The 25,155-nt window shown below is 43.3% G+C and overlaps 2 protein-coding genes across 2 annotated transcripts in view; both read left to right on the forward strand.

Annotated features, from left to right (window-relative positions):
- The window catches only part of LOC309563439 (uncharacterized protein), a gene marked incomplete at its 5' end in the record, with an annotated part of 48,765 nt that extends 26,570 nt beyond the window's left edge, over positions 1-22,195 (forward strand). Inside the window, 3 exon segments of the mRNA XM_082267833.1 lie at positions 4,137-4,867; positions 17,589-18,066; positions 21,290-22,195. Of these exon segments, the coding sequence (XP_082123959.1) occupies positions 4,137-4,867; positions 17,589-18,066; positions 21,290-22,134 (2,054 nt within the window). The 3' untranslated portion in view covers positions 22,135-22,195.
- LOC309564412 (uncharacterized protein) overlaps positions 1-25,155 on the forward strand; it is a 1,531,146-nt gene that overhangs the window by 281,874 nt on the left and 1,224,117 nt on the right.

Genomic DNA, 25,155 nt, shown 5'->3' on the forward strand with positions numbered 1-25,155 from the left:
CCATCCAGAGCCTCTGGTTTATAGACCGGATACGCCCTAAATATAGAGCCATTTATCCAACTGTCCATCCAGAGCCTCTGGTTTATAGATCAGATACATCCTAAACATAGAACCATTTATCCAACTGTCCATCCAGAGCCTCTGGTTTATAGACCGGATACATCCTAAATATAGAACCATTTATCCAACTGTCCATCCAGAGCCTCTGGTTTATAGACCGGATACATCCTAAATATAGAACCATTTATCCAACTGTCCATCCAGAGCCTCTGGTTTATAGACCGGATACATCCTAAATATAGAGCCATTTATCCAACTGTCCATCCAGAGCCTCTGGTTTATAGACCGGATACATCCTAAATATAGAGCCATTTATCCAACTGTCTATCCAGAGCCTCTGGTTTATAGACCGGATACATCCTAAATATAGAGCCATTTATCTATCCTCCATAAAGCTGTCTCGGGGGTTGTTGGCTCTCATCACTGTGAGATAATGGAAATGTCCTCTCTGGATCAGGATATGGGGGGGAAGAAGACCGAACTACAGTAGAAGTTATAATGGAGGCAGCAGAAGGAATGAACATCCCTACAGTACATAGAATAAGGGATAAAGCTCCTGATTTTTGTGATTTAATGGAAGTGATGATGCAATTTTGTACCTCACAGTATGTTAGTGGAGGATTACCTCTCCATAACCTGACTGGTTGTCACAGCACAGATGCCCCCAGACCTATTTTGGAGTAGTGGGTCTATTGGGCCTATTTTCCCATACATCCTTTTCTTGTTTTACACTCATCACCTGAGCAGGAGGTGAGGGAACATTTCCCCAATTGTGACACTGACAATAAATCCTCATTAAGGTTTGGTGTTTGGGAGAACCTTAAAGCGGAGTTCCACCCTGAGACATTTTTTTTTAATAAAAATACCCCTGGGACAGTCAGGGCTAGTGCATTCCACAATGGCTAGCCTCTGATCTGTCCCGGGTTGCACTTACCTGCAAGAAGAAATACTTACCTTGAAAATGTATTGTCCAGCGCTGCCATCTCAGGTGTGGGCAGCTTGAAGCCAGCGCGATCCTCTTCTGCGTCCTCTTCCGTCTTCTTGGGTCCCACGATGCACTGCACCGGCCCCGCCGTCACTTCCGGTGCCGCAGCGTCATCCCTGCACAGCTTTTGGGCATGCCCAGAAGCTGTTTAGCAGGGTATGACGGCGCCTGCACTGGAACTGACATCGGGGCCGGTGCAGGCGCATTGATTCCTGGGAGCGATGACGTCCAGCTCCCAGGAATGGTTGCAAAGCCAGGAAGTGACGAAACACCGTGGCCGCCAAGGGGAGGAAGAGGAAGTAAGGTAAGTATATTTTCTTCTAAGTAAAAAAAGGTAAGTAAAAAAAAAAAAAAAATTGCGATTATCCATTTGTTTTTCAGGTGATCCGGAGCGAGAAGATGGAGGTAAGTTTAATTTTAGGGTGGAACTCCACTTTAAGCTCATCCAGGGTGCAGATATGAGTCATCCCAGTAAAAACCAGATATTTCAGGAGAGGTGAGGAGGATTTTGGAGGGTCACATGACATCAATCTTATGTCCATTAATAAAAAACCGACCTGACAAGAGAGGTGAGGATTCTGGGAGGTCACATGACATCAATTATATCGCTATTAATAAAACACAGACCTGACCACAGAGGTGAAGGGGATTCTGGGAGGTCACATGACATCACTCATCTCTATTAATAAAACACAGACCTGACCGGAGAGGTGAGGAGGATTCTGGGAGGTCACATGACATCACTCATCTCTATTAATAAAACACAGACCTGACCGGAGAGGTGAAGAGGATTCTGGGAGGTCACATGACATCACTCTTAATCACTATGCTGTTTTTAGCAGGCATTGTTTGGCTGGATTTTGGCTACTTCTCCTTTCTCTTATTTTAGTAGGATTATCTTGTGGTCAAGAAATCTGGTGAGGACCAAATTTTGGGAGCTCAGAGCAGAGCCCCGATCACCATCTTAGAGCCTCCACTTTCCTTCATGTCTTCTGAGAGAAGCAGTAATCAAAAGATCCTGGAACTGACCAATAAGATCACTGATCTGCTGACAGGAGAGGTGAGCGGTGCCGGGAATTCTGGGACATTATCCAGTAACAGACAAGGGATGTGTCTGGATGGTGACTGTATCATTGTGTGTGTCAGGTTCCTATAAGGTGTCAGGATGTCACTGTCTATTTCTCCATGGAGGAGTGGGAGTATTTAAAAGGACACAAGGATCTCTACAAGGACGTCATGATGGAGAATCAGCCGCCCCTCACATCACCGGGTAAGAGGAGACTTTATTGTAAAGGAGAGAGCAGTACGGAGGATCCACCTAGATCCCCCATCATCTGATAAACACATAGAAACAATGTATTCAGTCAGTGTGTGTGTTTCCTACAGATGGATCCAGTAATGGGAACCCACCAGAGAGATGTCCCCGTCCTCTGTATTCCTGGGATCCCACACAGGAAGATCACACCATCCCTCACCATCATCAGGTAGGTGGGACTGAGCACGTAGACCTCAGAACGCATTCTAAGGTAAGAGATGACATTCTTCTATGTAATGTCTTGTTCTTTTTTTTACATTGTTTTACTACCATCTTTGGGATTTAGGGGGAAGACCTGAAAGACAACGAAGTTAAAAGCGAAAAGGAAGAAAAGATGCTTGTTAGGGGAGATCAGCGTTCAATGGAGAAGTGTAGTCCTTTGTATTCCCAGAATTTTACACAGGAAGATCCTGGCATCTCTCACCAAATTCAGGTAAAGGGGACTGGGAGATAGAACTAAAATGTTATATTCTAAATTATGAGATAACATTTTCATGTATGATATACTCCTGTTATTTGACAGTTGTATCAATTTTATCATTTTTGGGTTTCAGAATGAAGAATTAAAAAACATCAAAGCTGAGATTAAAGAGGAAGAAGAAGAGAGGTTGGTGAGCGGAGATCAGCAGTCTATGGAGGAGGGGGAGATGATTATGGAAAGTAATCAGGAGGAATCTACTCTACATATGGACACAAGTAAGTAATAAATACTAAATAAAAAAATAAAAGAAATCACATCATTTTTCTTCGATAAGTATAAAATATGTAAATAATTACAAGCTGGAGATAAAAAAATATGAAAAGTCCACCCTAATTTCTCATATAACATCATCTTCCCAACAAATGAGGAGGAGATACTGTACACCATATGAAAGGTTCATCTCCATTCCTCAATATAACGTCATGTCCCCAACAAATGAGGAGTAGATACTGTACACCATATGAAAGGTCCATCTCCATTGTTCAATATAACGTCATGTTCCCAACAAATGAAGAGGAGATACTGTACACGATATAGATTGTAAGGAGCAGGGCCATTGAATTCCTCTTGGGCACTTGATAAATCCTGTGTAATAATAATATGAAAGGTCCATCTCCGATCTTCAGTATGTTGTCATGTTTCCAAGAAATGAGGTGGGGGAAGGTTCATGTCTGGTCTCACCAGACATTCAATACCAGATCTTTGAGATACTGTAGAGCGTTAGACCAACATACTGTATATGACTTCTGAATAGAAGACATTAAGAATTCTTTTAACATCTAAACATTGATTTCCAACAGGAGGACACGATGTCCTGAATAACGGATCTTCAGAATGTAAAGCAGAAGAAAATCCCACCACACAACGTTCTCCAGGAGTAAATCGCATTACACAAATAATACATCATAGACCTCATCACTTGGAGAGACCAATGGATCCCTCTAATCCTGAGGAACCTTCTGATAATCCACATACTATTACTGCTGAAACAAATCTGGGATCTCACAGTACAGATCCATCAACAGATCCATCCCATCTCAAGGGATCTTCCTTAAACCATGAAGGATCTCACACAGGTGAGGGTTCCTGGTCATCTACAGTGTGTGGGAAATCTTCCAAAGAAACCAGAGAGCCTCATACACACCAGAAAAGTCACAAAAGTGTGCGTCCTTTCTCATGTTCAGAGTTTGGGAAATGCTTCACTCAGAAACCATGCCTTCTTATTCACCAGAGAACTCACACAGACGAGCGTCCTTTCTTATGTTCAGAGTGTGGTAAATGTTTTAGAGACCGAGGAAACCTTCTTCAACACAAGCGAATTCACACAGGGGAGCGTCCTTTTTCATGTTCAGAGTGTGGGAAATCTTTCACTCAGAAGGGAGACCTTGATAAACATCTGAGAATTCACACGGGTGAGCGGCCTTATTTATGTTCAGAGTGCGGGAAATGTTTCACTCAGAAAGTACAACTTGTTAGGCACCAGAGAACTCACAAGAATAAGAGCCTTTTCTCATGTCCAGAGTGTGGGAAATCTTTCCGCTATAAAGTCTTCCTTCTTAAACACCAGAGAGCTCACACAACTAAGAGCCCTTATTCATGTTCAGAGTGCGGGAAATGTTTCATTCAGAAAATAGACCTTGTTATTCACCAGAAAAGTCACACAGCTGAGGGTTCTTATTCATGTTCAGAGTGCGGTAAATGTTTCATTCAGAAATGTAAACTTGTTATTCACCAAAGAAGTCACACAGGTGAGCGGCCTTTTTCATGTTCAGAGTGCGGGAAATCTTTCATTCAGAAAAGTAAACTTGTTATTCACCAAAGAAGTCACACCGGTGAGCGGCCTTTTTCATGTTCAGAGTGCGGGAAATCTTTCACTCAGAAAGAACACCTTCTTCGACACCAAAAAACTCACATCGGGGAGCGCCCTTATTCATGTTTAGAATGTGGGAAATGTTTCATTCAGAATGATGCTCTTCTTAAACACCAGAGAATACACACGGGTGAGCGTCCCTATTCATGTTCAAAGTGTAGGAAATCTTACAGTCAAAAAAGTACCCTTGATCGACACCAGAGAGTTCACATGGACTAAAATTTCTTTTTATGTTTGGACGTACGGACAAATAAAGAATGTGGCAATAATAACCAGCAGAGGACATCATGTGCGTAATGTGCCGATGTGTAAAGTATTTTGGTTAAACACACTTCTTATTGGTTGCTATTGGCTGATTTCCATATAATATTGTGTTCTAGGTCTCTTTTTACTAATGAGCACCATTTTTGGTGATTGGAATAAGACCAACCCATAGACAATCATCCATTGGTGGTTTATTAGTGAGACGGGGGGGGGGTACAGAAGGTTTAGCTAATACCTTATGGATGTATAAAGCCTCTACAAAGATTACACAATATCCCCACCATAAGATTCATATCCTATTTGGTATCTATCAAATCGTAATTTGTTAGCAGTTGCTCTCATCATATCTATCAAGGGTAATTTTTGAGATCCACTGACTCTGATACAAAATTAGATTTCCTCTGCATGAACGACATTCATTTATTATGTGTCTTTTTTTTCTACGTTGGTGATCAGAGGGCAGAATATCCCTTACTTTGGTGGTCAGTTTAAAGAATTGTCCTCCTTTATATTAGTGATCAATTAAAAAATTGTCTCTACAGTGCTGGTCAGTGGCAAACATTTCCCCTTACATTGGTGGCCAGAATGTCGCTTACATTGGTGATCAGTGGGCAGAATGTTTCTTACTTTGGTGGGCAATTTGAGGAATGCCCCCTTACATTGGTGGTTATTGGGCAGAATGTCCCTTTCATTGGTGATCAGTGGGCAGAATGTTCCTTACTTTAGGGGCAATTTGAAGAATGCCACCTTACATTGGTGGTTATTGGACAGAAAATCAGTTTCATTGGGGGTCAGAATGTCCCTTACATTGGTGATCAGTGGACAGAATGTCCCTTACATTGGGGGTCAGAATGTCCCTTACATGGGGGGTCAGAATGTCCCTTACATTGGTGATCAGTGGACAGAATATCCCTTACATTGGGGGTCAGAATGTCCTGTACATTGGTGATCAGTGGGCAGAATGTCCCTTACATTGGTGATCAGTGGACAGAATATCCCTTACATTGGGGGTCAGAATGTCCTTTACATTGGTGATCAGTGGGCAGAATGTCCCTTACATTGGGGGTCAGAATGTCACTTTACATTGGGGGACAGAATGTCCCTTTACATTGGTGATCAGTGGGCAGAATGTCCCTTACATTGGGGGTCAGAATGTCCCTTTACATTGGGGGTCAGAATGTCCCTTTACATTGGGGGTCAGAATATCCCTTACATTGGGGGTCAGAATGTCCCTTTCATTGGTGATCAGTGGACAGAATGTTCCTTACTTTAGGGGCAATTTGAAGAATGCCACCTTACATTGGTGGTTATTGGACAGAATATCCGTTTCATTGGGGGTCAGAATGTCCCTTATATTGGTGATCAGTGGACAGAATGTCCCTTACATTGGGGGTCAGAATGTCCCTTACATTGGGGGTCAGAATGTCCCTTACATTGGTGATCAGTGGACAGAATATCCCTTACATTGGGGGTCAGAATGTCCTGTACATTGGTGATCAGTGGGCAGAATGTCCCTTACATTGGGGGTCAGAATGTCACTTTACATTGGGGGTCAGAATGTCCCTTTACATTGGGGGTCAGTGGACAGAATGTCCCTTACATTGGGGGTCAAAATGTCCTGTACATTGGTGATCAGTGGGCAGAATGTCCCTTACATTGGGGGTCAGAATGTCCCTTTTACATTGGGGGTCAGAATGTCCCTTTACATTGGGGGTCAGAATATCCCTTACATTGGGGGTCAGAATGTCCTGTACATTGGTGATCAGTGGGCAGAAAGACATGTACTAGAACACATTTTGGCCTACATTTATGAAATCTGATTTTAAACATTTTTTATTTGATATGTTTTATAGCAGAAAGTAAAAAATATTGTTTTTTTTTCAAATTTGTTTGTCTTTTTTTCATTTATATCACAGAAAAAAACCAAGTGGTGATCAAATACCACCAAAAGAAAGCTCTATTTGTGTTTAAATAAGTTATATAATTTTCATTTGGGTAAAGTGTTGTATGACAGCGCAATTTTCAGTTAAAGTAATGCATTGCTGAATAGCAAAAATGGCCTGGGCATGAAGGGGGGTAAAATCTTCCACATCTCAAGTGGTTAAGGGATCGTTGCCTCTCTGAGGGTGACCACATATTAAAACTCTTTGACATTCCTGTCTGGATAACTGTCACAGATCATACAGTGCATCCAGAAAGTATTCACAGCGCTTCACCTTTTCCACATTTTGTTATGTTACAGCCTTATTCCAAAATTGATTAAATAAATTTTTTTCCTCGAAATTCTACAAACAATCCCCCATAATGACAGCGTGAAAGAAGTTTGTTTGAAATCTTTGCAAGTTTTTAAAAAATTTAAAACAAAAAAAAGTCACGTGTACAAAAGTATTCACAGCCTTTTCCTGCCAGTAAAAAACATTCCCACAGCATGAAGCTGCCACCACCATGCTTCACTGTAGAGATGGTATTGGCCATGTGATGAGCGGTGCCTGGTTTACTCCAGATATGATGCTTTCCATTCAGGCCAAAGACTTCAATCTTTGTTTCATCAAACCAGAGAGTTTTGTTTCTCATGGTCTGAGAGTCCTTCAGGTGCCTTCTGGCAAACCCCAGTGGGGCTGTCATGTGCCTTTTACTGAGGAGTGACTTCCGTCAGACCACTCTACCATACAGGCCTGATTGGTGTTGTGCTGCAGAGATGGTTGTTCTTCTGGAAGGTTCTCCCCTCTCCACAGAGAAACGCTGGAACTCTGTAAGAGTGAACATCGGGTTCTTGGTCACCTCCCTGACTAAGGCCCTTCTCCCCGATCGCTCAGTTTGGCCGTGCGGCCCGCTCTAGGAAGAGTCCTGGTGGTTCCAAACTTCTTCCATTTATAGATGATGGAGGCCACTGTGCTCATTGGGACCTTCAATGCTGCAGAAATGTTTTTGTACCCTTCCCCAGATCTGTACCTCCATACAATCCTGTCTACGAGGTCTACAGACAATTCCTTGGACTTCATGGCTTGGTTTGTGCTCTGACATGCACTGTGGGACCTTATATAGACAGGTGTGTGCCTTTCCAAATCATGTCCATTCAACTGAATTTGCCACAGGTTTACTTTAGCAAAGCTGTAGAAACGTCTCAAGGATGATCAGGATGCACCTGAGCTCAATTTTGAGTGTCATGGCAAAGGCTGTGAATAATTACGTACATGGGATTTTTTCATTTTGTATTTTTAATAAATTTGCAAATATTTCAAACAAACTTCTTTCACGTTGTCATTATGGGTGATTGTTTGTAGAATTTTGAGGAAAATAATGAATTTAATTCCTTTTGGAATAAGGCTGTAACATAAAAAAATGTGGAAAAAGTGAAGCTTTGTGAATACTTTCCGGATGCAATGTATGTAAAGGTCAGATATACTACAGCAGATGCTGTGAACAATGTACCTTTCCGTTAAAATGATAGCGATTACTGTCGGTGTGTGTAAAGCGTTAACCTGACCTACGTAGTAATGATCACTCTTAGTCTGCTGGTGCTTAGGTTGTTGTCCCACATGGTGGAAAATCTCTGCACAGGGTGAGGTTGAGAGTGAATACCTCACAGGTACATACCTGTATGCCAGAGGTGTAAGTAGAAGCCTTCAGGGCCCCGTTGCAAGAAACCACGAAGGCCCCCCTGACCCCTTGCTGGGTGCTCTTACCTCTGAGCCCAGTGGTTGAACGCCAGGGCCCGGTCATAAGTGTGACTCTGGTAGTTTTGCCACTGGTGTCAGTAGTTTTCTATTTCTTCTATTTTTAACAATTTTATTTTATTTACAAGGGCCGTAGAAGGTCCTTAACACATTAGCAGGACCTTCCTTTGTGCAAGGGCGAAACGGATGAGCACTGCCAGAGCCCTACAAAATTACCTCCAGCAGGCCACTGGTGTGAATGTCTCTGACCAAACAATCAAAAACAGACTTCATGAGGGTGGCCTGAGGGCCCAACGTCCTCTAGTGGGCCCTGTGATCACTGCCCGGCACTGTGGAGTTCGATTGGCATTTGCCATTGAACACCAGAATTGAAAGGTCCGCAACTGGTGCCCTATGCTTTTCACAGATGAGAGCAGGTTCACCCTGAGCACATGTGACAGACGTGAAAGGGTCTGCAGAAGCTGTGGAGAATGTTATGCTGCCTGTAACATCGTTCAGCATGACCAGTTTGGTGGTGGGTCAGTAATGGTCTGGGAAGGCGTATCCATGGAGGGATGCACAGATCTCTACAAGATGATTGCCATTAGGTGTCGAGATGAAATCCTCTGGCCCATTGTCAGACCCTATACTTGTGCAGTAGGTCCTGAGTTCCTCCTGGTGCACAACAATGCCCGGCCTCATGTGGCGAGAGTATGCAGCCAGTTCCTGGAGGTTGAAGGAGTTGATAACATTGAATGGTCCCCATGCTCGCCTGACCTAAATCCAATAGAACACCTCTGGGACATTATGTTTCGGTCCATCTAACATCGCTAGGTTGCACCTCACTCTGTTCAGGAGCTCAGTGATGCCCTGGTCCAGATCTGGGAGGAAATACCCCAGGACACCATCCCACGTCTCATTGGGAGTATGCCCCAATGTTGTGAGGCATGCATACCAGCACGTGGGGAACCTAAAAACTACTGAGGACCATTCTGAGTTGCTGCAATGAAATTTTAGCAAAATGAACTAACCTGCTGCATAATTTTCTCACTTGATTTTCAGGGTGTCTTTGAATTCAGCCCTCTGTAGGGGGATCATTATCATTTCCATCAAATGATGTGGCATCCTTTCCTTCCTAACACATTACCCAGTCCCTACCAGTATAGATCCTAACACATTACCCAGTCCATACCAGTATAGATCCTAACACATTACCCAGTCCATACCAGTATAGATCCTAACACATTACCCAGTCCATACCAGTATGGATCCTAACACATTATCCAGTCCATACCAGTGCTGGCCCTAACACATTACCCAACCCATACCAGTATAGATCCTAACACATTACCCAGTCCATACCAGGATAGATCCTAACACATTACCCAACCCATACCAGTATAGATCCTAACACATTACCCAGTCCATACCAGTATAGATCCTAACACATTACCCAGTCCATACCAGTATAGATCCTAACACATTACCCAGTCCATACCAGTATAGATCCTAACACATTACCCAGTCCATACCAGTATAGATCCTAACACATTAACCAGTCCATACCAGTATAGATCCTAACACATTAGCCAGTCCATACCAGTATAGATCCTAACACATTAGCCAGTTCATACCAGTACAGATCCTAATACATTACCCAGTCCATACCAGTACAGATCCTAACACATTAGCCAGTCCATACCAGTATAGATCCTAACACATTAGCCAGTCCATACCAGTATAGATCCTAATACATTACCCAGTCCATACCAGTACAGATCCTAACACATTACCCAGTCCATACCAGTATAAAGCCTAACACATTACCCAGTCCATACCAGTACAGATCCTAACACATTACCCAGTCCATACCAGTATAAAGCCTAACACATTACCCAGTCCATACCAGTACAGATCCTAACACATTACCTAGTCCATATCAGTTTAGAAATCCAGCATGAGATTTTTCCCCATTGAGATCTGATGTGTTTTCAAAGTGTTCCTTTCATTTTTTTTCAGCAACGTATAATATAATATATACAGATGGAAGTGAACACAAATAAACAGGGTAAGACAGGAGATGCCAGGAACAACCAGGGAGATAGACCAGGTACAAGAAGAGCATATATTGGGTAGCAGGGTACAGGATGTAGCTATAATCCTCTAATATATTAAAGCTGGCTACTCCGTAACATCCATTGCATCAATTCTTTATTGGCTACATGGAAGGATACAACACTAACGTGTTTCGGCCAAGGCCTTACTCATAGCATATACTATGAGTAGGGCCTCGGCCGAAACACGTTAGTGTGTTACTGCTGTATCCTGCCACGTAGCCAAATAAAGAACTGATGCAATGAATGTTTCTGAGTAACTAGGTTCATTATATTTGGGTATTATAGCTACATTTCAAAGGCACTAGCGCCAGAGCACTGGTTCCCAGTCTTCCAGGTAATTTGCGGTAGAGCATGTTTTCTCTGTTAGCAGGAAACAGGATGCGGGTACTGGAACAGAAACAGGATTATAGTTGGAATCAGTGTTATGGTCAAGTGCAGGATCAAGACCAGTACATCAATAACTTACAACACTATGTGGCACACCGGTAAAACAGTGAGGCACTGAGGGAAGCTAGGGGAGGGGGTTATATACCTTCCCAGCAGTTGGGTACTGAGAGAAAAACTCGTTGGACACCAGAAGTACACCCTTTAGCTATAGGAACCATTGTGCCCTTAGCAGGCAATCCAGGTGTCGCCTCCAGATGCTCCACTAAGCCTCGATCATAAAGGTCCATATGAGAGACCTTTGTGTTGGATAAATCCAAACAGGAGATAATCTCCCAACATCATTGTCTGAAGACATGTTAGATTTCTTTAGGTAAAGTTCCCCAATCTGCAGGGTACGCTGCCAACAGGGTCTGCCAGCTTACTTGGTGCCAGTCTGGAAACTGGCTAGGTGCCTTGCCGCAAATCAGATTCTCTAGGAGGTGCAACTCTTGAAGCTTGCAATATCTCAAGACAGTATATATCACAATGCTAGAATCCAATGGGTCATCGAAAGGCTTAGCACTGGGGCCATTACATACCATATAGGTACCACGACCTGGACATTCCACATCGTAGCTGCTAGTTTGATAGCTAGAAACTGGTTTGCATTTTGACAGCCACACAGGGCACTGGCTACCAGACCCGTGTCCCCTAATTAACCGGGAGTTGCAAAGATTACATCTGGGTCATGGAAAAGCTCAAATGGAACTCTGCCATTCCTCAGAAGAGCTGTACTACTGGAGCTGTTATAGCAAGTGCAGTTATCGAATTCAGAGTGAGTGTCTGGACCACCAGGCTTTGGCACAACAGAAGCAAATGGCTGCAAAAGGTACTCAGGCAAGAGGGCTGTAGGAATCTCAGACCAGTTGGGTAACCCATGCCAGGCATGCAACAAACATGCAGACTTAGAAGTACAAGATCCAACAGCTGGCAAGAGCTTTATCTTTATACTGGAGGCTGGTTGGGCATCAGACACAGGATCAGCAGAGACAGGCTGGGCAGCAGGCACGGGATCAGCAGAGACAGGCTGGGCAGCAGGCACGGGATCTGCAAAGTCAAACTGGACAGGGGGCAGAAAATCAGTGGCATCAGGCTGGACAGTGGGCAGTGTATCAGCGGCATCTGGATGAGCAGCAGATGAAGGATCAATAGAGTCAGGCTAGATAGCAGGTAGAGGATCAATAGAGTCAGCCTGGACAGCAGGAAGAATTCTGAGAGTTTTTTTTTTGGGCAATGGAATTGTAGAGGGGGCCCTCAAGGGACTAAATGCAGGGAAGGTGTAGCTAGTAGGAGCAGGGTAGGGAACTGATATACAATTTGACGTAAAGAATATTTAGTAGCAGATGTGGTTGCCAGGGTAACAGAAGAAGGAGCACATAGCATTGCTGGACATCATCAAGTTTGGAAGGTAGGAAAGCTGGAAGTATTTTTTGTCTGCTGCATTCAGATTCCATGGCTGACGTCTGTGTTTCTGGTCCTCAATCTTGCTAGTTTGTGCTTTCATAGACGAGCATTGACACCATGTCTGGAAAACATCTGTCTGCCACAAAATATCTGCCATTTGAGAGACGTTGGTAATACAATATGGCTGCTTTGAAGCATGCCACTATGCTCACTTTTGACAAGGAGAAAGATTTACCATGTCCACCACAACCTCATCATTTTAGTATGGTTGTCCCTTGACTGGTTTTATTCCCTCAACACAACTGCTTCTACTTCTCTTAACCATATCAGTCCACCTTACACATTATATCGTTGATCATTAGTGCATGTTTGTTATATTTGCTCATTCAGGAACCGGGCTATATGACTACAAAGATCTCACATTTTTATTTGGAAAGTATTCTATCACTAGCTTACTTTATAAAGAACTATAAAACATTTTAATATATTCATTAAATGTACTTTAGGGTAAGTAACAAAAAAGATAAAAGCACTGTGATGCCAGTTTTGATGTACAGTCGAAAAAGGTAGGCTGCAAAACTTACATTCTCCACAAGACGGAGATCTCACTTATAAGTGTGGAACGCAAAGAAGGAAGTGATGCAATGCACAGACAGGAAGTGATGTAGGGTTACGACAGGAAGTTCCAGATGAAAGGTGATTTAGTAGGAATTTATGAGGAGACACTACTGGATCTTGAGGTAGATCAGGTAATATCATGATATTTTGGTTGGTAGCCATAAATATAGAACCATTTATCCAACTGTCCATCCAGAGCCTCTGGTTTATAGACCAAATACAACCTAAATATAGAGCCATTTATCCAACTGTCCATCCTGAGCCTCTGGTTTATAGACCAGATATATCCTAAATATAGAACCATTTATCCAACTGTCCATCCAGAGCCTCTGGTTTATAGACCAGATACATCCTAAATATAGAGCCATTTATCCAACTGTCCATCCAGAGCCTCTGGTTTATAGACCGAAAACATCCTAAATATAGAACCATTTATTCAACTGTCCATCCAGAGCCTCTGGTTTATAGACCAGATACAACCTAAATATAGAACCATTTATCCAACTGTCCATCCAGAGCCTCTGGTTTATAGACCAGATACATCCTAAATATAGAGTCATTTATCCAACTGTCCATCCTGAGCCTCTGGTTTATAGACCAGATACAACCTAAATATAGAACCATTTATCCAACTGTCCATCCAGAGCCTCTGGTTTATAGACCGAAAACATCCTGAATATAGAACCATTTATTCAACTGTCCATCCAGAGCCTCTGGTTTATAGACCAGATACATCCTAAATATAGAGCCATTTATCCAACTGTCTATCCAGAGCCTCTGGTTTATAGACCGGATAAATCCTAAATATAGAACCATTTATCCAACTGTCCACCCAGAGCCTCTGGTTTATAGACCGAATACATCCTAAATATAGAACCATTTATCCAACTGTCCATCCAGAGCCTCTGGTTTATAGACCAGATACATCCGAAATATAGAGTCATTTATCTAACTGTCAATCCAGAGCCTCTGGTTTATAGACCGGATACATCCTAAGTATAGAACAATGTATCCAACTGTCCATCCAGAGCCTCTGGTTTATAGACCAGATACATCCTAAATATAGAACCATTTATCCAACTGTCCACCCAGAGCCTCAGGTTTATAGACCGGATACATTCTAAATATAGAACCATTTATCCATCCTCTAATAAATCTGTCTTGGGGTTGTTGGCTCTCATCACTGTATAAAATCCAATCATCTTCCAGATTTTTTGTCAAAGCTTAATTGAACAAGCTGAAGTTAGAATCCTAAATATAGAACCATTTATTCATCCTATATAAAGCTGTTTTGGGTGTTTTTGGTTCTCATCACTGTGAGATAATAGAATCCCAGTAACGTCAATATACGTCACCCAGGAGACTCGACACCCTTTGTTTAGATCAGATGTAATCCACTGGACCTGTCCTTTGGCACAAAAGAATCAATGGAATATGTGAATCGGCAGGCAGTTTGGTTGACATCAGTCATCATGAATGATGTGGATCTACATCGCTGGCCGATGTGATTGATGATGTATGTACATCATGAAACCTTTTTTTTAAATTAAATTATTTGTTAAAACTTTGTTTTTATTTACATTTTTGTTGTGAACGAATAGGGGTAATCAGTACCCCTTATTCATTCATCTGGGTACCCCTCTTATTATTAACAGGAGCTTCAAGATTCCGATCAGCCCCCTGCCCACAGTGCCCCACTACCACAGGGCCAGGGTTGTGGGGAAGAGGCCCTTGTCCTAGTCAACATGGGGGCAATGAGCTTTGCCAGGAAAATGCCCCCCTAGCAAGGCACCACCCCATGTTGAGGGCATGTGGTGTGGTAGAGTTCAGGAAGAGGGGTGAGATGCTTGCTGGCCCCTCTTCCTTTCCTAGCCAGCCAGCATGCTGGGATAAGGGTCAGGTATATTTTTTAAAGAAAGGCTCCACGCTTTTCTTCTTGATTTTTGTATGGCGGGATTAGGGTGTAGGAAGCACAAAGATATTGTTGTTTTTGATTTCTCTGGCCAGAAACTATCAACCATATAAGTAAATAGGGTCAGTGCCATTACTGATTATCAAAGACACGGAGGTGCCTGCACCCACAACCTTTTACAGCAGAAGCTGTCATGTATAATAGTCGAAGTAATACCACAATTATACATGACGTTCATCTCAAACCTAACAGGTAAATGTTTGGGCATTCAACTTCGGCGTTTAGACCGAACCTTAATTTTATCCCTAGTGCAGACAATATTCATCCCAGTACAGTCCAGATAATTCCCAGTTAATTATCTGTCTACAGAGAGTCCTGTAAAGATCAGGAGGAGGTGAGGAGGATTCCGGGAAGGTCACATGACATTTTTATCTTTGTATTTATAACACCATTCTATCTGGAGAGGTGAGGAGGATTTTGGGAAGTCTGTACTGATAATTATTACTTTCCCTCTACACAGGATTATGAAGTAGTGAAGAAAATATCTGGAGATCCATTAACACCCAGCAGCTGTCTTCACAGGACATCACCCATCACAGTGCCTCCACCTCACTGCCCGACAACAGAGGTAACCAGTGCCAAGAAGGTTCTAGAAGTCCCCAACAAGATCATTAATCTGCTGACAGGAGAGGTGAGCGGTGCCGGGAATTCTGGGACATTATCCAGTAACAGACAAGGGATGTGTCTGGATGGTGACTGTATCATTGTGTGTGTCAGGTTCCTATAAGGTGTCAGGATGTCACTGTCTATTTCTCCATGGAGGAGTGGGAGTATATAGAAGGACACAAGGATCTCTACAAGGACATCATGATGGAGAATCAGCCGCCCCTCACATCACCGGGTAAGAGGAGACTTTATTGTAAAGGAGAGAGCAGTACGGAGGGTCCACCTAGATCCCCCATCATCTGATAAACACATAGAAACAATGTATTCAGTCAGTGTGTGTGTCTCCTACAGATGGATCCAGTAATGGGAATCCACCAGAGAGATGTCCCCGTCCTCTGTATTCCCGGGATTCCTCACTGGAAGATCACACCATCCCTCACTATGATCAGGTAAGTACGGTAATCTAAGCTATGAGCTGATAAAGAGGACTGGGCAATAGAACTGAAATATCAGTCAAACTATGAGATAGCATTCCTATATATTTTTTTTTGTTATTGACATTTTTTTTAATGTTATCATTTTGGGGTTTAGTGTGAAGAACTGAAAGAAATTAAAGTTGAGATTAAAGAGGAAGAAGAAGAGACGTTGGTGAGTGGAGATCAGCAGTCTATGGAGGAGGGGGAGATGATTATGAAATGTGAAGAGGAGGAATCTTATCTATATATGGATTCTAGTAAGTAATAAACAATACGTTCAGAAAAAGTTAATATATCATTTGTTTAGGATGAGTATGAAAGGTCCATCTCCATTTCTCAATATAACGTCATGTTCCCAACAAATGAGGAGGAGATACTGTACACCATATGAAACGTCCATCTCCATTCCTCAATATAACGTTGTGTTCCTAACAAATGAGGGGGAGATACTGTACACCATATGAAAGGTCCATCTCCATTCCTCAATATAACGTCATGTTCCCAGCAAATGAGGAGGAGATACTGTACACCATATGAAAGGTCCATCTCCATTCCTTAATATAACGTCATGTTCCCAACAAATGAGGAGGAGATACTGTACACCATATGAAAGGTCCATCTCCATTCCTCAATATAACGTCATGTTCCCAACAAATGAGGAGGAGATACTGTACACCATATGAAAGGTCCATCTCCATTCCTCAATATAACATTATGTTCCCAACAAAGGAGGTGGAGGAAAGTCCATCTCTGTTCTCACAGTGATAATGTCACCAATTCAAACACGGTTACCTAGTGTGTTTATTGTTTTCTGTATCCTTTGTCTGGTTTGTATTCATATTTTATGTTATGATTGCACCCAATTTCATACCGGAGCTCTGAGATACTGTGGGGTGTTAGACCAACATACTGTATATGACTTCTGAATGGAAGACATTAAGTATTCTTATAATATTTAAACATTGATTTCCAACAGGTGGACACTATGTCCTGAATAACGGATCTTCAGAATTTAAAGAAGAAGAAAATTCCACCACACAATGTTCTTTAGGCGTAGATCCCATAACACAAATAATATATCACAGACCTTATCATTTGGAGAGACCAATGGATCCCTCTAATCCTGAGGAATCTTCTGATAATACACATACTATTACTGCTGAAACAAATCTGGGATCTCACAGTACAGATCCATCAACAGATCCATCTCATCTCAAGGGGTCTTCTTTAAACCATGAAGGATCTCACACAGGAGAGCATTCCTTGTCATCTACAGTGTCTGGGAATTCTGAAACCCAAAAAAGTAGCAAGAGTGTGCGTACTTTCTCATGTCCAGAGTGCGGGAAATGTTTCAATCATAAAGGAAACCTTCTTAATCACCAAAGGACTCACACAGGTGAACGTCCTTTCTCGTGTTCAGAGTGCGGGAAATGTTTCATTCAGAAAGGACACCTTTATAATCACCAGAGAATTCACACAGGCGAGCGTCCCTTCTCGTGTTCAGACTGTGGTAAATATTTTAGTGACAAAGGAAACCTTCTTCAACACCGTAGAACCCACACGGGTGAGCGTCCCTTTTCCTGCTCGGAGTGCGGAAAATGTTTTTTTCAAAACAGAGACCTTGTTGTTCACCAGAGAATTCACACGGGGGAGCGGCCTTACTCATGTTCTGAGTGCGGGAAATCTTTCATTAAGAAAGGAAAACTTGTTATCCACCAGAGAATTCACAAGAGTGAGTGTGCTTACTCGTGTCCAGAGTGCGGGAAAGGTTTCAGCCAAAAAGGATACCTTCTAAAACACCAGAAAACTCACACAGGTGAGTGTCCTTATTCATATTCAGAGTGTTTTAAAGGCTTCATTCAGAAAAGAGGTCTTATTATTCACCAGAGATAACGCCCTTATTCATGTTCAGAGTGTGGGAAACTATTTACTCAGAAAAGATAACTTGCTAGACATCAGATAAGCCAATATAGCGAGTGTCCTTTCTACTGTCCAGAGTGCGGGAAATGCTTCAGTGAGAAAGGAAGGATTCATAATCGTCAGAGAGGTTACACTGGTGAGCGTCCTTTCTCATGTCGAGCCTTACGGTCCCTTTTACATTTTCTGCACTGGGCCCCCTTCCTGCCATTTTTGACCCCCCTACGGAGGCAGAATGCCAGAACCCGGTGGCAAGTGCAACCTTAGCGACCATGAAGCCCTACACATGAAGCCCCTGTATCTAGGAAATTGTCCATCACTGTTGCACACCATATGTAATGTCCATCTCCGTTCAGCAATACAATAAACAAAAAGAGTGCGCAAAACCTCTGCCCATAAATATCACAATGAAAGTAAACAATAAAGTGATACAAATAATATCAGCATCAATAAATAAAACCACCAATAAAGTGGAAAAAGTAAAGGAATATTCAATATAAATAAAACAATGATATAAAAGAAATGAAAGTCCACTCCCAAAGGGATATACAGGGCTCCACCAGGGGGCCAATATAAATAATCTTGTGTGAAAATGACCGTCCACTCCCAAAAGAATACACTATATTTTCAAAAGTATTGGGACGCCTGCCTTTACACACACATGAACTTGAATGGCATCCCAGTCTTAGTCCGTAGGGTTCAATATTGAGTTGGTCCACCCTTTGCAGCTATAACAGCTTCAACTCTTATGGGAAGGCTGTCCACAAGGTTTAGGAGTGTGTCTATGGGAATGTTTGACCATTCTTCCAGAGGTGCACTTGTAAAGGTCAGGCACTGATGGTGGAGAGAAGGCCTGGTTCGCAGTCTCCGCTCTAATTCATCCCAAAGATGTTCTATCGGGTTGAGGTTAGGACTTTGTGCAGGCCAGATAAGTTTCTCCACTCCAAACTCGCTCATCCATGTCTTTATGGACCTTGCTTTGTGCACTGCTGCGCAGTCATGTTGGAACAGGAAGGGGCCATCCCCAAACTCTTCCCACAAAGTTGGGCGTATGAAATTGTCCAAAATGTCTTGGTATGGCGACATCTTAAGAGTTCCCTTCGCTGGAAATACGGGGCCAAGCCCAACCCCCTGAAATACAACCCCACACCATGATCCCCCCTCCACCAAATGATTTGGACCAGTGCACAAAGCAAGGTCCATAAAGGCATGGATGAGCGAGTTTGGGGTGGAAGAACTTGATTGGCCTGCACCTCAACCTGATAGAACACATTTGGGCTGAATTAGAGTGGAGACTGCGAGCCAGGCCTTCTCATCCAACAAATGCATTTCTGGAAGAATGGTCAAACATTCCCATAGGCACACTCCTAAACCTTGTGGACAGCCTTCCCAGAAGAGTTGAAGCTGTTATAGCTACAGAGGGTGGGCCAACTCAATATTGAACCCTACAGACTAAGACTGGGATGCCATTAAAGTTCATGTGCGTGTGAAGGCAGGTGTCCCAATACTTTTGAAAATATAGTGTATGTAAGGGCTCCACTAGGGGGCTCGTGTATAATCTTCTGTGAAAATGAAATGCCACCGTTCCCCATGTTTTAGTCCCAACCACCTCGGAAATAAATATTTGAATTCTCTTACCGGATAACCAGGATCTTCAGGTTATAAGAGATCACTAGCACAAGATACACCAAACACAAATCACACCAGGGTATGGTAAGAACGAGGCCCGGGACAAGGGGTGGGTGAGAGGGTGCAATGGTTTACTTTAGGGATGGAGCATCTTCTTTCTGCTACAAGCCTGACAAGAGTAGTGACATTGGCATCAGTACCCCTGTCAGCCCACCACTGGGAGTGGCAAGGAGAGGAGGAGAGAGCAATGAGGAGGTGTGGGCTGTGTTCTCTCTCCTTCCTGCCAGCGCAGTGCTCCTGTATACAGAAGCCAGCAGTGGTAATCACAAATACTTATGAGCGCTGCGCTGACAGTAGGGGGAGGGAGAGCAGAGCCCGCAGCCGAGAGCAGAAATGTCCAGGGGAGAGCCAAGTGTAGAGCAGCAGGAGGTGGGTCTGTACATTCTCTTTCCCTCCAGCTCTGCCCTACTGTTAGTGCAGTGCTCTTGTAGCTTGTAAACACAGTTGCCAGCTTCTGCATACAGGTGCACTGACAGCCAGGGACTATTGTTTTGCAGTTTGGCATCGTTGCCCTGTGTGACTTTGTTCCGGCACTGGTAACAACCTTCATGCCTACCAGGTCCTCCACTGGCTGTCCAGAAAGCACAATTCTACGCAGTAAGATTCAAAGGAAAATACTATATTAATTTATGGAAACATACTCACAAGCATCCAAGGGTGACAAAAGCTTACAGACACTGCTCTACGGAACACCAGCGGGTGTGATGACATCATAGGCCGCTAGTCCCTTCCTTCGTGTTACATCTATGCAAAGGACATCCTCTGGGACATAAACAAGGCCAATCTTCATTCCTCAATATAACGTCATGTTCCAAACAAATGAGGTGGAGATACTGTACACCATATGGAAGGTCCATCTCCATTCCTCAATATAACGTCATGTTCCCTTTGGATGAGGAGGAGATACTGTACACCATATGAAAGGTCCATCTCCGTTCCTCAATATAACGTCATGTTCCCAACAAATGAGGAGGAGATACTGTACACCATATGAGAGGTCCATCTCCATTCCTCAATATAATGTCATGTCCCCAACAAATGAGGAGGAGATACTGTACCCCATATGAAAAGTCCATCTCCATTCCTCATAATCATCTCATGTTCTCAACAAATGAGGAGGAGATATTGTACACTATATAAAAGGTCCATCTCCATTTCTCTATATATTGTTATGTTTCCAAGAAATGAGGTGGAGGAAGGTCCATCTCTGTTCTTGAAGTACAAATGTCATCCATACAAACACTGTTATTTAGTGTGTCTTTTCTGTATTTTATCCTTTATCTGATTTCCAATCATATTTTATTTTATGATTGCACCTAATTCCATGCCAGAGCTCTGAGATACTGTAGAGTGTTAGATCAACATACTGTATATGACTTCTGAATGGAAGACATGAAGAGTTCTTCTAACATTTAAACATTGATTTCCAACAGGTGGACACGATGTCCTGAATAACGGATCTTCAGAATGTAAAGCAGAAGAAAATGCCACCACACAACGTTCTCTAGGAATAAATCTCAATACACAAATAATCCATCTTAGACCTCATCACTTGGAAAGACCAATGGATCCCTCTAACCCTGAGGAATCTTCTGATAATCCACATACTATGACTGCTGAAACAAAACTGGGATCTCACAGTACAGATCCATCAACAGATCCATCTCATCTCAAGGGGTCTTCCTTAAACCACGAGGGAGCTCACACAGCAGAGCAATCCTTGTCATCTACAGTGTGTGGGAATTCTTTCCAAGAAACCAGAGAGCCTCTTACACACCAGAAAAATCATAAGAGTGTACGTACTTTCTCATGTTCAGAGTGCGGGAAATGTTTCAATCATAAAGGAAATCTTCTAAATCACCAGAGAACTCACACAGGTGAACGTCCTTTTTCATGTTCAGAGTGTGGGAAATGTTTCATTCAAAAGGGACACCTTCTCAACCACCAGAGAGTTCACACAGGAGAGCGTCCATTCTCGTGTTCAGACTGTGGTAAATATTTTAGTGACAAAGGAAACCTTCTTCAACACCGGAGAACTCACACGGGTGAGCGTCCCTTTTCCTGTTCAGAGTGCGGGAAATGTTTCTTTCAGAATAGAGACCTTGTTGTTCACCAGAGAATTCACACGGGTGAGCGGCCTTATTCATGTTCGGAGTGCGGGAAATCTTTCATTAAGAAAGGAAAACTTGTTACACACCAGAGAATTCACAAGAGTGAACAACCTTTTCTTGTTTCCAGAGTGTGGGAAATGTTTCAGTCAGAAAAGATACCTTCTTAGACACCAGAAAAGAGAATATTTTGTATACCAGAGGACTCACACAGGCGACTGTCCTTGTTCATGTTCAGAGTGTAGCAAAGGTTTTACAGGAAACCTTCTTCAACAACAGAGAATTTACATGGGTGAGCATCCCTTTTTGTTTTCCGAGTGCGGAAAATGTTTCATTCAGAAAAGAGACCTTGTTATTCACCAGTGATATCATACAGGTGAGCATCCTTATTCATGTTCGGAATGCGGTCTGTGATATGTGGGACCAAGTCAGCAGTTACTAGAATTCCTGCAGACCTAAATCTTTTACATCACACCCAAAAAACACCAATATTCTTCACCCTTCCAAATAAGTCACCATCAGAGGCTTAGAGAGTATGTCCTCGGTCAAGAGATGTGAGTCAAGCAAGGTGCTCCTGCTCTTCCACTCATATATTTCTGCCAAGTCTATTGGCTTCCTGATCTGGTGCTGCAGCAACATACCCCTGTGCATGTCCACGTAAGTAGTTGTAAAGGAAACAGCATGGCAGAACTTTTGTGCCTATTTTGTACATGGCCAGGTTAATTGAGGTTTGGAAAATGCAAAAACTGTTGGCCAGGATTCCAAATGCCTTTCCGACCACCCTACATGCCCTGGACAGCCTATAATTAAAGATCCTCTGATCTGGGGTCAAGCGTGCCTGCAGAAGGGCTTCTTTAGGTGTTCTTCTAATGCAAAGGCATCATCCACCACAAAAACAAGATTCATACCTTCAACATTATGTGTAGTGCTTGGCAGATTAGGTGTCCCATTCTGTAGGCGCCTATAGAATTCTTTGTGTTCAAAAGCCCTGGCATCTGAGCGCTGTCCATTTTTACCTACAGTATGTCCAAGTAGAGGAATTCATAGTTGGCATTAACAACTGCCATCATGACAATGCTGAAGAACCCCTTGTAGCTGTAGTAAAAAGAGCCAGAGTTGGCAGGTGGAGAAATCCTAACATGCTTCTCATCTATTGCGTTTCCACAGTTTGGGAAGTTCCACATCTCTTGGAACTTTTTGGCCACCTCCAACCATTCCTCTTGCTTAGGTTACAAGGTGCAGAAGGTGGATGGGACACAATATATCTACTAAGGAGAAAATGCAGAAGATCTATATCATATTTGGTGTCTATCAAATCTTAATTTGAACACAATAGAACTTATCACTATAAAAACTATTAAGGAGTGCTAAGGTTCATTTTTGAGAGCCAGTGACTCTGATACCAGATTGGATTTCCTCTGCATGGACTGAAAACCAGATTAATTTTTTGTGTTTTTTTTTTCTACTTTTAGTCTTTTTTTTGTCTGTGTTGTCAAATGTTTTCTGTAAATGTTTTCCAGCACCACTAACTTTTCTTTTTATTAAAATAACATTTAACAATTGTTAAGCTGAGTCTCTAAATGCTAAAACTGAATATTTGCTCTTTGATGGCTACTGCATTAAAGCTCTATTACACATGTGTCAAACACAAGGCCCCCGGGCCAAATCCAGCCCTATAGGCCATTTCATGTGGCCCTCACACCCAGGGGAAGGAGTGGAAGAGAGATGTGAACAGTCTGTGAAAGAGAGCTGATTCCTGCACACTGTGCATAGTACACCCCTAAACCCTCCACTCAGTATGTAGCGCACTCCTCAATACTGCACTCTGTACGTAGTGCACCTCTGAACTCTGCACTCTGCACCAAAAATCCAGAAAAAAAACACATAAAACAAATGCTATAGATTAAGTTGCAGTTCAGTGAGTGAAAAAGGTTTTTGATCACCAAGCAAAACATGACTTAGTACTTGGTAGAGAAACCCTAGTTGGGAAGCACAGAGGTAAGACATTTCTTGTAGTTGGTGACCGATCAGGTTTGGACACATCTAAGGAGGGATTTTGGTCCACTCTTTTTTACAGATCTTCTCTAAATCCTTAAGGTTTCTTGGCTGTTGATTGGTCAGTCGAAGTTTCAGCTCCCTCCATAAATTTTCAATAGGATTAAGGTCTGGAGACTGGCAAGGCCACTCTATGATCTTAAAGCGGAGTTCCGGCCACAAAATCGACATAATTTTTTTGTTTACTTACCTTGTTATTGAAGAAAAATATACTCACCTTTCTTCCACTTCCACCCTCTGTGGCCGCGGCCCGCGCCATCACTTCCTCTTTGCATTGATTCCTGGGAGCTGAACGTCATCGCTCCCCTGAATCAATGCGCCTGCACCGGCCCCGCTTGTCACTTCCGGTGCGGCGCCTCATTCCCTGCTAAACAGCTTCTGGGCGTGTCCAGAAGCTGTGGAGGAATGACACTCCCGCACCGGAAGTGACAAGCGGGGCCGGTGCAGGCGCATTCTGGGAGAAGAGGACGCGCTGGCTTCAGCTGCCCACATCCGAGATGGGGATCAATGGGGCAATTGCTCCCCCTGAGAAAATATTACTGACTCCGAGTCCGAGGATCCCAGCCACCTCCTGCTCTGGGGTGTCGGGTCGGCAAGCCCAGATTGCGGGTTTCCGATCCGCTATCCCCGAGCATCACTGTGAAGAACGGAGCCGGCACTAGAGGAAGCAGAGCCGATGCTTTCTGTATAGCGCCTCACAGGCAGAGTGATACCAAATATACTCCGCCTGTGACAGAAGCAATACAGGAAGCATCCGCTCTGCTCTCTACTGCAGCTGCATGCTTTCTCCAGCGCCGACTCTTGTCACACTGATGCTGGGGGATGGTGGTTCGGGAACCAGCCAGCAATACCCACCAACAGTACCTGCAAGCAGTAGCCCCCAGTAGTACCAGCCAGCAATACCCACCAGCAGTACTAGCCAGCAGTACCCTACAGCACCAGCCAGCAGTACCCACTAGCAGTACCAGCCAGCAGTACCCGCAAGCATTACCAGCCAGCAGTACCAGCCAGAAGTACCCGCCAGTGGTACCCGCCAGCTGTACCAGCCAGCAGTACCCACCAGCACCAGCCAGCAGTACTCACCAGCAGTACCAGCCAGCAGAACCCACCAGCAGTACCCGTCAGCAGTACCCACC

Source organism: Pelophylax lessonae (genome assembly GCF_965119305.1).
Source record: "Pelophylax lessonae genome assembly, chromosome: 9".
Classification (NCBI taxonomy): Eukaryota; Metazoa; Chordata; class Amphibia; order Anura; family Ranidae; genus Pelophylax; species Pelophylax lessonae.